Source organism: Abramis brama, assembly GCF_963993115.1.
Source record: "Abramis brama genome assembly, chromosome: 5".
Classification (NCBI taxonomy): domain Eukaryota; kingdom Metazoa; phylum Chordata; class Actinopteri; order Cypriniformes; family Leuciscidae; genus Abramis; species Abramis brama.
In genome coordinates, this window is record NC_139967.1 from 30,790,596 (window position 1) to 30,804,288 (window position 13,693).

At 36.5% G+C, this 13,693-nt stretch overlaps 1 protein-coding gene across 1 annotated transcript; it reads right to left on the bottom strand.

The window, feature by feature from the left end:
* Positions 1-4,464: 4,464 nt before the first annotated feature.
* LOC311082925 (arrestin domain-containing protein 3-like) lies at positions 4,465-11,435 on the bottom strand. The gene is made up of 7 exons (XM_084114111.1): positions 10,744-11,435; positions 10,458-10,499; positions 10,223-10,283; positions 6,428-6,575; positions 6,119-6,215; positions 5,568-5,824; positions 4,465-5,095 (listed from the first exon to the last, which is right to left on the bottom strand). Exons 1-7 carry the CDS (start codon positions 11,003-11,005, stop codon positions 4,754-4,756), a joined length of 1,209 nt encoding a protein of 402 aa, XP_083970237.1. The 5' UTR covers positions 11,006-11,435; the 3' UTR covers positions 4,465-4,753.
* Positions 11,436-13,693: the final 2,258 nt, after the last annotated feature.

The following is a 13,693-nucleotide window of genomic DNA, read 5'->3' on the forward strand; positions in this document are numbered from 1 at the left end:
AGTAACATTTTGGGCGGATTTTTCTTGGAGTGGGCGGGTTTTGATGAGCTGCCTTTGGGCTGGAAATCACCGTCCCAATCTGGCAACACTGCCAATGGTAAGAGATACAGACCCTCTCATCTCCCTAATATAAGACCATCTCTGGTAGTAAGTCTGCAGGAATCTATCCCTTGTACATATTATTTGTTGGAAATAAATCATAAAAAAAGAGGAGTAATGGAATGACAGAGCATTAAAAGTGGACATTGTTGGCATTAGCGGCCCACTCTGTCTTCCTTGCTAGAACAGTAGGAAGTAGGAACAGTGGTCAGAGACATTTTTAAAAATGTTTTTGTACTGCAATAAAGGATAGCGGAGTTTTAAGACCTGCGTTTTTGGAGCACATGGGAAAAGGGGGACTGGAAAAACTGGAAGAGAGAGCTACTCTCTGAGAGAACAAAGGAAATTAACATTTGAACTCACTATTGTGAAGTTAGCATCACCATTTGAGACGCAAAGTCTCACCTCAGAATACATCTCTTCCCCTCTTCCCCCACTCTCTCATGCTGAGATCACATGAAATTCACCCAAAAATCTATATGGTTTAATGTGAATAATTATCATCGAGTATTATACATGTTTGGTATCACTTAAAATGTCTCAGTGCGACTGGTACAAAGGTCTCATTCCCAAAGAAGTAAAACAAAAGGTAAATATCGCTGCTCGCAGCTATATTTATATATATATATATATTTATATATATATATATATATATATATATATATATATATAAATGTAACAAAAAATATATATATACATTATATATTATTATTATTATTATTATTATTATTATTATTATATATATGTAACAAAAATAAATTATATATATATATATATAATTTATTTTTTGTTACATATATATAATGTATATATATATATATATTTTTTTTTTTTGTTACATTTATTTACATTTATTTACTTTGCGTCTCAAATGGTGATGCTAACTTCACTATATATAGGGCCCTATTTTAACGATCTGAAACGCAAGTGTCAAAGCGCAAAGCGCAAGTAACTTTGTGGGCGGGTCTTGGCGCTGTTGCTATTTTCCCAGCGGGATAAATGACTCTTGCGCCAGGCGCAAATCTAAAATGGGTTGGTCTGAAGTAGCTTCATTATTCATAGGTGTGGTTTGGGCGTAACGTGAAATAAACCAATCAGAGCGTCATCTCACATTCCCTTTAAGAGCAGACGCGCTTTGTTCTAAAGCGGATTCCTATTATAACGGCGTATTTGCCAGACGCGCGCCAGGAGCGGTTCACAGCCAAGGAGAGCAACGCTCTCGTCAGGGACGTTGGGGATGGAGAAACCCACCCAAATTAACTTCGGTTAAAAAGGTGTATGATAATTTGGGTAAATGTGTAAGCTAGATGTATGCTTTTATAATAAATTGTCTATCTATCTATCTATCTATCTATCTATCTATCTATCTATCTATCTATCTATCTATCATAATAATGTATGATTTGCAAAAATGAAAACTGCTGCTTCTGTGTAGATGAGAGAATCAAAGTGTATGCGCGTTGTGCACACGCTACATTGATTATGGCCAAGCATGCGCCCTTAAAATAGCATCTGAATAACATGCGCAACGCGCCACTGACTTTAAACTATTTTTTCCTGGTTAGTGGCGCAATTGTTTTCTAAACCTGCAAAATAGCATGAAGGAACGTTTGCGCCGGAACACGCCTCCTTTTTTGCGCTGAACCGCCCAGGGAGCGCAAGTTCATTCCCTAGTTTAGCGACGTGCTTCTGTGGAGGGAAAAGCGTGCTTTGCGCGGGTGCAAAATAGGAATGATACATGCGTCAGTGTAAAAAGTCAATTGCGCTGGGTGCAAGATAGGGCCCATAGTGTGCGTCCACGGCGAGGAACGGACAGAGAAGAGCGAACGTTTTTTAGTTCATTCCTACTTCCATAGGAATTCATTGAAAACGCTCGCTCTGCACCATTATCCATGTCAGTGCGGACGAACATATTTTACTTTCGTTTTTAAGTTAGCAATTCAAAAGCCCCCAGCGGTGTCTCACGTTGATTAACCGGTGGTAAAATATTCCTCACCGTCACATACCTAGTATATTTTTATATAGATACAATAGGCCTACCTGACTTTGAACACAAGAGGGCAGTATAGCACTATGAATGACATAATTTATTTATTTTTTGGACTAAAAAAACATTCTGGATGTTTTTTAACTTAAACAATTATTAAATTGAAAAAAAAAAAAAAAAATGGGTTTAGTTCTGATATTTGTATAATTTTATATAGAGATAAATGGTGTATAATTACATTTTTAGAAGATAGGAGGTTTTTAGTGTTTCCTTTTTTGACATTACTTTAATCCCTCGCCATAGCAAAACCATTTGAGATATTTATTATCTGTTTACAATTTAGCATCTTTAATGTATTTTCATCATGTTGAAAAAGTTTGGTGGGAATAAAATAAACCACTTAAGAGGAGTGGGTAAAAATTCAGAGGCTGATTTTGCAAAGAAATCCACATTCAAACCAAAATATCGGACTTCCTGTTGGTCGGAGTTAATGACTGTAAATTAGAAAGTTGTCCGGCTCGATGAGACCAATATACGTACTGATTTTTGTAACTGTTGGTAAAACTAACCCCCCCACTTTTGTCAAAAGCATTTTGAAAGTGACACACTTCCTGCTGCCAGTTGGTGGCGCTATAACTTTGACTCACAATAGTTACATCCATCGGTTCGGCCTCTTACCACGAACACACTGGTGAAGTTTCATCAAGATCAGTTAATGTGTGCAGAAGTTATAACACTTCGTGTTTCTCTTTTCTCACCATAAATTCGTGTCCTCGCCACGGCCAAACCGTTCGAGATATCAAAAATCCGTCCGCAATTTAGCATCCTCAATGTCTTGACTTCATGCTGACCGAGTTTGGTGGGGATCGGATGAATTCTGTAGGAGGAGTACATTAAATTCCACAGCATGCGTTTTTCAAACAACCCATAATAGCTGACTTCCTTTTGGGATGACGTATAACTTAAGAGTGCGAAAGTTGTTCGGCCCAATGAGATCAATATGTGTACTGAGTTTCATATTAATTCATACAAGCTAGTTTGATCTATGGACCAAGCTTTCGGACCCCATTCAAGGGGGCGCTGTTGAGCCCCCCTGCCACGCCCAGGTACCAGCTTCAGCCTGGCCCTGATGGCCGCAGGTTCTGACCTGTGTGCAAAGTTTCAAGAGTTTTCGAGCACGTTAAGGGCCCCAAAAGCCCCTGAAACCTTGAAAAACAATTATAAAAGCAAATTTCTCCTAACAGACAAATTCCCCACACCCCACACACACACAGAGAGACACAGATACAGAGAGAGAGAGAATTCTCCAAAAAATCACATTCAAACCAAAATATCTGACTTCCTGTTGGTTGGAGCTAATGAGTGTAAATTAGAAAGTTGTCCGGCTTGATGAGAACAATAAACATACCGATTTTTGTGATTCTAGGAAAAACTAAGCCCCCATTTTTGACTAAAGGTGGCGCTACTGAGCCCCTTACCACGCCCATTTCTGAGGAGTACAATAAATTCCACAGCATGCGTTTTTCAAACAACCCATAATAGCTCACTTCCTTTTGGGCGGAGCTAATAACATAGAGTGCAGAAGTTGTTCTGCCCGATGAGATCTATATGTGTACCGAGATTCATATTAATTCATGCAAGCATGTTTGATATATGGACCAAGTTTTCGGACCCTGTTCAAGGGGGCGCTGTTGTTCGCCCTTTCAGGGCTTGGGCCCTAATAATCCTAACGAAAACAATAGAGCCTTCGCCCTTTCAGGGCTTGGGCCCTAATAATAAATAATCCTAACGAAAACAATAGGGCCTTCGCCCTTTCAGGGCTTGGGCCCTAATAAGCTTTTAAGAGTTTAGAGATAACTGGCACACAAAGGAGGGTGGGTCTCCAGGCAAACGGCCTCCTGTTCTCAAAGGTGTAAACTCAATGTAAATTCCCATTGCAAATGTTATATAAAGAAATGCAACGAGAAGGATCAGCGCGATTCTGTACCTCAGATCAGCCTGTGAATGCTGAGAGCGGCCGAGACTCTCAGCATGATGTATTTCCTAATGTTGGGTTTGCATCTCTTCTCTTTATTCCAGAGCCTTTGATGTTTTGTATTGATTATCTTTGAACTGATTATGTAATTGGCATGATACATTTACCTGACATAATAAATTGTAAACATTATTTGATTTTATTCTAACGGACTCTGACATTATTTGATTTTATTCTAACGGACTCTGACATTATTTGATTTTATTCTAATGGACTCTGACATTATTTTGCAGTAAAGAGTTAAAAAAGAATAGTCAAACATTCGCTCACATTTAATGATGCACAGATATCATTAAAAACCTTTTTATTTATGGAGTCAGATGAAATAACGAGAAAATACATATAAGAAAATGTATTTCATTTAATCACATTACTTTGCCACGAGAAAAGACCTTCACCCGCTGACCGGATGCCTCCATTGGGCCGATCGAGCCGGGCCTTACAACTACAAAGGCCAAATAAACCTGACATCTCAAAAACTGCAGCTTATAGTGTACATTCCTTGTAAAATTAAGGACAGTCCTAAGTTTAAAGAGGCACAATAATAGGCACCAAGCTTGAATTCATGCAGATAAAACCATGAAGTTATAATTGACATCAGAAGTGGTAGTCAGAAGTTTTTCTGGTGAAGACTAAGGCACATTAGGAGAGGATTCTTTAGTTCTTTGATTTGGATCATAAACTGGTGCAGATTGAGTCGGATAGAAAACAGGCAGCATGGCATTTGGATTTGGGTAAAGCCCTGCAGCAGCTCCTGGATAGGGCAGTGCTGAAGGGTCATTCAGATTGGGGTAAAGTTCTGCATATGGAGGTGGTTGTTCACCAGGATAGGGCACAAGGTTAGCCTGAGGCGGCGGATATGGCTGGAATCCCCCAGGTGGGCCTTGCCAGGGAGGACATTGTTGGTCAGCTGGAAGAATAACCACAGGGAATTTGACTTCTGGATCTGAGGCAAAAGACACATCCAGATAGACCTGAAAGACAATCATGTACAGAATAGTTCAAGTAAACTGTGAAACTATGTGTTGAAGTTACAAAGTAGAGAAAACAAATTATTTATTTTTGCTTTACTCTTTGTAAGAAAGTATTGTATATGCTGTAAAATCAATGTTGTTATAGTCTCTTTTACCACACAAATTAGAAAGCATTTGAGAAATTTGTGACAATTAAAGGAATAGTTACCTCTTCCATAAGTAAATGAAATAATTATTATTTTTTTTAATTCTTTATTTATTTAGATTTTATTCTAAATGTCTTCTGCAGAATACAAAAGAAGATATTCTGACATTTGAAGAATATTTCAACGGTTTCAAAATATCTTCTTTAGTGTTCCAAAAAAGGAAAGAAAGTTGTACAGGTTTAAAATGACATGAGGATGAGTAAATTTTAATTTGGAGGTGAACTGTCACTTTAAATATAGCAATACTAAGGAAGATAAAATAGCACCTTGAGATCATACTGCACTTTTAGAATTCTGCAGTTTTCAATGGTGACAGTCAGGTCACGTGGAAGGTTTATGTCCACTACGGATTTTGTCTTTTCTCCAGATGGGATGCGATCTTTAGTTTCTTTGACTATATCCTTAAGTTCTTTATTAGTGCTGCTGCCAGCAATGAAGGTCTGTTTCTGCTTGAGGCTGTACTTTAGCTTGACGTCACGAGATGAAGAGTTGACAATATCAACAGAAACTCTGATTGTTTCACCTGCAGCAATGTAAGGAATTATAAGGAGTTAGATACATTTATCAACAATGGAAAACAAATATAAAATGACTAGATAAAGCAGTGTTTTCATTTAGTGTGTTTAGGAGAATAAAGTAGTCACATTCAGAGAAATTGGAGATAAATATCAATAGAAATATTTAAATCCAGGATTTTTATGCAATATCTCAAAATGTGCATACAAACATGTTGATGGAAACCCGGCCATTGGCATTACAGGCTAGTGTCTTTAGTTTATGCAGCTTTGAGTTGCTTAAGAGATGCACAGATTATCACCTTGCATATAGCCAGTTTTGTCCGCTGTTACTGTCATTGACATTTTTCCTGAGCCAAAAAGGTTCATCTTCTTGTCTTCTGTTCCAGATTGTGGTTGCTGTATATATATATGTATACAAAAACATTTTTTTTTTTTTTTTTTAAATAAGTAAAGTAAGCTCTTTTTTTAAAATAAGTAAGCTCTAGGTCACAAGCAAATGGTTTAAATCACATTACATGAGTTCTGATAACAGTATAAGCAGTTACATAATCTCTCTATTTATCAAAAGATGAACACCAAAGAGTCAAACATGGTATTATAATTCATACCAGTAAATGATCATTGGTCCCATCATTCCTGGGCAAAAATGATATTTCCGTACATGTACAAGATGATGGCTTCCAAGACCTCTTCAGCTTTACCATCAACACATACTTAACCGAGCCATGCTGTCCTTTAAAAGATGGAGGCATATTTCTGAAATGAAGGTAAAATAAACATCTTTTGGTTTTCAGAAAAGACTGACAAGCATTATTATTGTGCATAATATGGTCCTATGTGCACTTTAGCAATTGCAACTGTATAAGTTTTAATTTATTCCAAATAACTGTTAGCATACCTGCTACCTTTTTTTTACTTCACATAACATATCCAGAATATTATTAAATAAAATATTCTAGAATAATGAGCCATGAATATGACAGACATCTGCTTTTTCAGAAGACGATGATGCAGGGGTCAGTTTTGCCTATAGGGTCATTCGATGTCAACTCAACCAGAGGTCCCCGGCTTTTTTTCTGTTGAAAGGAATACATAAATGATGAAGAAAGCCAAAATAAATGGGGGGTCAAAATTTTGACCTTTGAAATGATGACTTTAGAAAAATGACAGCATCATTATTTTATTTTTTACACAGAGATTGGTAGATCTATTTGTAAAATCTGTTTACTTTAGCAATCTTTGTGATATTATATGGCAACAGTGACAGTTCAAAAATGGGAAAATGCACTTCTTGTGTTTTTTCACAAGTTTGCATGCCTGTAACTCAAGTAGTATTACATCTTAAAGGTGCTCTAAGCGAGGTCATGCGTTTTTTAGGCCAAAACATTTTTTGTCACATACAGCAAACATCTCCTCACTATCCACTAGCTGCCTGTCCCCTAAACACACTGTAAAAAAACGTGATCTCTGTAGACAGCCTAGGGTCCACAAACGGCAACAAAAACAAACTGGCCCAACCTGGACCACGAAACATAACAAACAGTGTTCCAGCCAATAACCGACAAGAATGATTTGGGGGTGGGGGTTGGGGGGTTAGTGTGTGTGCACATGAAGGGGGGTGTGGGAAGTGGAGGAGAGAGAAGCATTAAGAGGGAAGTTAGCTAGAGGAGAGATGTAGACAACGACAACAACTAACGTTAAAAATGTATATTCTTGAGAATTTTGATATGGCCGACACACGACCAAAGAGACAACGTTACGATGAAAAAATAACAAAGAAGAGGGAAAAGGAGAAGGAACGCACAAAGTCCCGACTTTACATCAGAAAAGCGTTCTAAAGGTGGTGAGAACTCCACCGGCAGAAGGGCTTCCAATCCGACATTCGGGTGGCTCTGTTTTTGCTGGACAGGTGTGTAAATCCAGTTTGATTTTTCTAAATGGTTCATGGAAGGGAGGGGGAGGGGACAGGATGAGGAGGAGGGAGGGTCGAGCTAGCCTCCGTTTTGTTTGACAATACTTTGAACGTCAACAAGAAGTGACTTCACCCAACAGAGCACCTTTAATATCCTTCTGGTTCTTGTCAAACTTTTCTGTTGGTATTTTCATTTTAAAGGCCCTATATGGTTCAATCCCAGAGATATGGGGATCTTAATGTGGTTCCATGAGAAAATTGGTCAATTGTACACATTTTAAGTGGTCGAAAACCAAATGTGGATTTGCATACTCTTTGCATACAGGCAGCTGATACTTTTTCCCTTTAAAGAGGATTATCTGAACAACAAATAATGTTGAAACTAGAAATGCATCTCGTTTCAACATAATTACATAGATCATACCTGTCTAGAGTGCCATACAAATACTTTTTCCGAAGCAATGGAATCTTCAATTTTAAGGCCCTATATGGTTCAATCCCAGATATATTGGAATGGTAATGTGGTAACATGTAGTTACACGATACTGCATATTTGAACTCTTGGTAGTTTCAGAAGCTGTTAAAATGAACAAAATCCCATCTTCCAAATATCCCTGAAACTGATTCAAATATAAATTCTCAAACATAATTTTTTTAGAGCAAGTTAATGTGCCTCAACTTTCCACCATTTCAGATTTGGATTTTTGGCACTCAGACAGGTATATTCCATGCAATTGTGTTGATAGAAAAAATTAGATACAGTTCTAGTTTCAACATTATTGGTTGTTCAGATATTCCTCTTTAAAAGAAAAAAGTATCAGCTGTATTTAAAGTGACCCACATTTGATTTACAAAAAATGTGCACAATTAACCAATTTACTCATGGAGCTGCATTTAGATCTCCATATCTCTGGGATTGTGCCATATGGGGCCTTTAAAATGAAGATACCAAAATAAATGTTTGTTAAACACCAAAATATAAAAGGATATTGAGAAATCTTTAAAACTTGTTGAGTTACATGCAAACTTGGGGCAAAAAACACAAGAGCTTTTTCCCATTTTTGAACAATTGGCATATAATGTAACAAAGCTTGAACATATTTAACTAATAGATCTACCAATCTCTGTGTAAAAAAAATAATAATGATGATGCCATCTTTCTAAAGTCATTTTTACCCCCTGTAATCTGGCTCCAAATCTCAGGTGAAAATTGTCATTTGAACCCCCTCTACAAAATAGTGGATTATATATTTCATATTTTGGCTTTCAACACTATTTACAGGGTTCCCACTCTTTCATTAACACCAGATTCAAGGACTTTTTCAAGCACCTTTTATTTTGACCTTTGAAGACAATAAAGCTGGGTTTGTTACTGCCAATCTGGACAGTTCCAAAGACCTACTGTATATCATTACTGCAATAAAATCCAATTAGGAGAGAGGGCTGGTACAGTGTATGAGAGAGAGTGGGTTTGAACCAGAGATGCAGTTTGTAGCTTTCTCTTTCCTGCTTTTAATAATTATTTAACACTGGTTTTCTTTTTCATGAACCATTACTTGATTAAATATATTAAAATATGGGAGAATATGCAGGGTTGCTGCAATTTTTTTTCACGTTTTAAGACCCTTTAAGACCTGAAGAAAAACAAATTAATACTGTACATTAGAGGTGTGCAATAACAAAACATAATATCTCAATATGTTCAAAATTTTGTTGATAACAATAATTAAATATTTAGTTGAGTGTGTTTTTGTGCTGGTACCATGGCTGGTTTAGGTTAAGTTAATTAAACTGATTTTCAGGGGCATTTTTTCTAAACTTATTAGATGTATCGCATTGCCTTATATGTCAAATTCTAACTTTCAAATTATATTCAATTGGAATAATAACAGTATAGGGCAGTTCCCAATCAAATGAAATCATTATTAACAAAATCCATCTTTGCAGTGCAGAGGGGACACAGAAGCGGCATCAAAAGTGGCATTAATATATTTACAATTGCATAAATAATGCTATGAATTTTTTTTTTATTATTCAAATTTAAATATGAAATGATTTCTTCATTTCCCTGGCACTGACTGAGTTAAACAGCTCCACGCTTCTCACAGGTTTATCATGCAGAGCTCGCATCACGATCCATGCGCTCACGGCGCTTCTTCATCAGTAGAGCCGCTTCATTCTTGCTTTTGCAGCGCATAAAGGCCAATTTTTTAAATAGCACCATGCTATTCTAACTAAATTTAAAGTACTTTCAAGAAGCGTGGGAACCCTGTATTTGTTTGTCTTTCTTCAGAAAAAAATACTAACCAAATCAAAATTAGCTGGGAAAGTTTCCGAAAGTTGGTTGATTTGGCACGGAATGACCCTTAATATTTATATTCTTTATGTTCTTCTTTACATTGTGTTTATCGGCTATTATTTTTTTAACTGTTCACATATTTACACAATAAAGAACAACTACCATTGAAGTACCATAGATTTTATCACTCACTGTTGAGGAAGCTGAAAACTGAATGGAAAAACATGACTTCCTGGTCTAATCACTGGTCCATCTGTGAAACAGAAGGCATGTTAGTATGAGTTAAAAGAGTGTTGTGTGTTTCTGTTTCAACAAGCATAATTAGTCAAATGTCAGCAAACAATCTTTTCAGGTTTCCTGCAACTTTTATGTCATTTTTTATGTCATTTATTTACTAGTGCAAAGTATATGAAAACTCATCACTTACAAGTCTCTCCACTTACAAGAGTGGTGTTCTTTTCGCTTTGCCCTTTGGACATCACAGTAAGAAATAGAAGAAGTCAGTTATTATTTTCCTATCTTATCACACACACCCAGATAGAGAGAGAGAGAGAGAGAGAGAGAGAGAGAGAGAGAGAGAGAGTGCCCCTACTTTGATTTGTAAGTTCACAATGAGCATTTATTTTGCCATTACATTTTTATATAATTAAATGATGCACACATAGCCTACTACTACTACTAATAATAAATATTTAAAATTTTGTTCAACTTACCTTTTTTCGAGCTCTCTTGAATGAAGTATTGCTTTAGTTTGAAGTATCTCTCATGGTCGCTGTAAGTTGTTTCGTCATCGCCTGATTTTTCAGTCCATCTCACGTCCGCATCTCCCGTGAACTTCAGGAAAAAATTATCCACCTTTATTTCTTTGGTCACTTCCAAAACAACTCGCCCCTCCACAATGTCCCCACTAGTAAAAATATTGCTTTCATTAATGGGGTCGTAATGGAGAATAAGCTCTTTGATGGATCTTGACATTGTATTATGTATGTATACACACAGTCAGCAAGCGGTCTCGTCTTCTCGTTCTCGTAGGTGAAGCGGGGCTAATATTCTTAGCACGGGTTGAGGGCGTGACGCTTCTTACTATTGCCTGATTAGCTTTGAGAATTGCATAACATCTACTATGCGCCAGAAATCAAAAGAAGACGACTGATATCCTTCTTCTTCTTTGGAATTCTGGCGTATTCCGCACTACACCTTAGGCACATACCACCTACTATATCCGACTATTACACTAGTTTCGTTATGTTCAGCCTTGTCTACACATAGATACACTAGATGTCGCCTTGGGGTTCTAAGCATGCGTCAAAACCGCCGCCATCTTGGAACAGGGGTCTTGTCATAGGAAGTAACTAGGTAACGCTGCTATCTTCGCCTGTAGGCTACTTCGAATTCATGGATGATGTCGGACTTTTGTGCTGCGTATGGATGTTCACACGAACGAAATCTAAACCAGCAAGGGATTACATTTACTCTGTGGATGGTAGTAGTCAAGTTGTTTTTTTATAAGTTAAGTGTATGTTTCTCTGCTTGGAGGAAGAAAATGAACTGTGATTATCGCACAGAAAATGAACTGTGAATGTGCTGTAACGTTACTCTTTAGATTTTATTTGAAATAACCCTTGTGTTTAAAAGACTGTAGGTAGACTGTGTACAGTTGAGACATAGGTACAGTTGAGACACCTTAAATAACTTGCGTTTGCATCAAGCAAGTTGTGATTTTTGCTGTGCACATGTGTATTAGTGTCCTCTTTGATCGTGGGAAATTTGAACAGTGGACGCATCTCCGATCCGAAAATATCGGGAAAAGTTTTTTTTCTAAAGTAGGACGTTCACTTCACCATGCACTCTCCACAATGAATAGCTTATCCCTATATGACTGTTAAACGTAACTGGTATCACCACAAACGTTATTCTGTGCCCTAAAAACTGGCATATTTCATGGTATTGTGTCATGCAAGGTAATTGCAAAATCTAGAGACATGTTCGAGGTGGCCAGCGGGGGATAGTTGAGACACACACCAACTGTACCCCCAATAGAGTTCTATTAGGAAACACATTGTTTTGTTGTTCAGTGTTATAATAACAGGTTAAACGTCGTAATTAGCCAGCATAGGACGCAAATGAAAATAAAATTTGATATTTGTGATATTTAAACTGTGTATAAATATTGTTTCATATCTTGTTCCTGCTTTATAAATTTTAACCAGTGCTAATTTAAATAAAATGAATGAATATAAATGGTTGAATAATCAAAAATGTTGCCCAATTGTTATTTTCTTTATTTGTCTTTATTTTTTATATTTACAATGAATGGTTAGTTACCTTTACATCATTAGAAATGGGTGTCTCAACTGTACCATGCACTGTCTCAACTGTACCACATATGGGTACAGTTGAGACAAGGTTGAGACAAAAAGCACCTTATTTTTATAAGCTAATTGTGTAAAATATAAACTACTCGTGGGTATTATTGATTGATAATATCTTAGTCTATAAGCTAATGAAATGTCGTGTCATATGGAAATTCACTTCTTTTCAGTATCTATTTTTGTGTGAAAAATCAAAATGCAAAAAGTGTCTCAACTGTACTCAGTCTACCCTACAATATGCAGGAGTTGATCCTCAATACCCACATTTGGCTGTGTTGTGCAGTGTTTTTCCTAACTTTTGATTTCTTACCGATTGTACTCAAACCTTTTAATGGAAAAAAAACTGTGTGGCGCTTGTAACCTGTAAGTAAAGTCCTAATAGTATGCTTGTCCTCTCCCTGTCAATCTTCAAACAGTACATCCATGATTATTATACAGAATTCCACAAATCTTATGTATGTGTGCGTTTTGCACAAGAATACAGTGGGCTCAAGGGCTTGTTTCTTCCTTGCAAACTGGGGATGGAGGTGTGGAAGGACACTGGAATTTGTGAAAATGTCAACTGTTTAAAGCCTTTCTTTAAAGTGAATTTCGTTTTGTATAAATTGTATCTTAATTTTAATCAATTTTTCATCAACCAATTGCCTGGATTTAATAAAAATATAACAGACAATATAATCATGGAGGCGCCCGCACGGTCACTTGCATTGCATGTTAACTGGAGCGCATCTCATCCTAACTTAACGAAACTCAGTGTATGCCTCACACAGACATGAGAAATACATCAAATACACAAAGCTTGAAATGTCTTTAAACGAAATAATTCAAAACGAAAAGAAAAAGGCTACTCTCTGATTATGTAATGCATTATGTGCATTTCTCTCTAGGCGCGCGTTCACGAATACGGCGATCGTCAACTTCATCTTTGCAGCCGAGTCGACAGTGTCAGAAAACACTAGTTTATTAATAAAAATCAATGCAGGCGTCACTGGATTTACAAATGCACATCTTGCTTGTTGCACGCACACATATTATAACGAGATATTATGTTGAAATAACATTATTATTAATATTAATAATACATCTTTTAAAATATTTGATTGAATGCTGAATGTTGCGCTTGTTCAATTTAATAAAATTAAAACTTTAATTGTGATCATTAAAATAATTGAATATTAAATATTTAGTGGCCAAGTTTTGCTCATTTATATATATTTATATATATATATATATATATATATATATATATATATATATATATATATATATATATATATATACTATAAGTAGC

Coding starts and splice junctions, on each gene's coding strand:
- LOC311082925 (XM_084114111.1), bottom strand. CDS start 11,005: ATGTCAAGATCCATCAAAGAGCTTATTCTCCATTACGACCCCATTAAT. Junction 10,500..10,743: donor TCAAGAGAGCTCGAAAAAAG/GTAAGTTGAACA, acceptor TGATGTCCAAAG/GGCAAAGCGAAAAGAACACC. Junction 5,096..5,567: donor AAGTGCAGTATGATCTCAAG/GTGCTATTTTAT, acceptor ATTGTCTTTCAG/GTCTATCTGGATGTGTCTTT.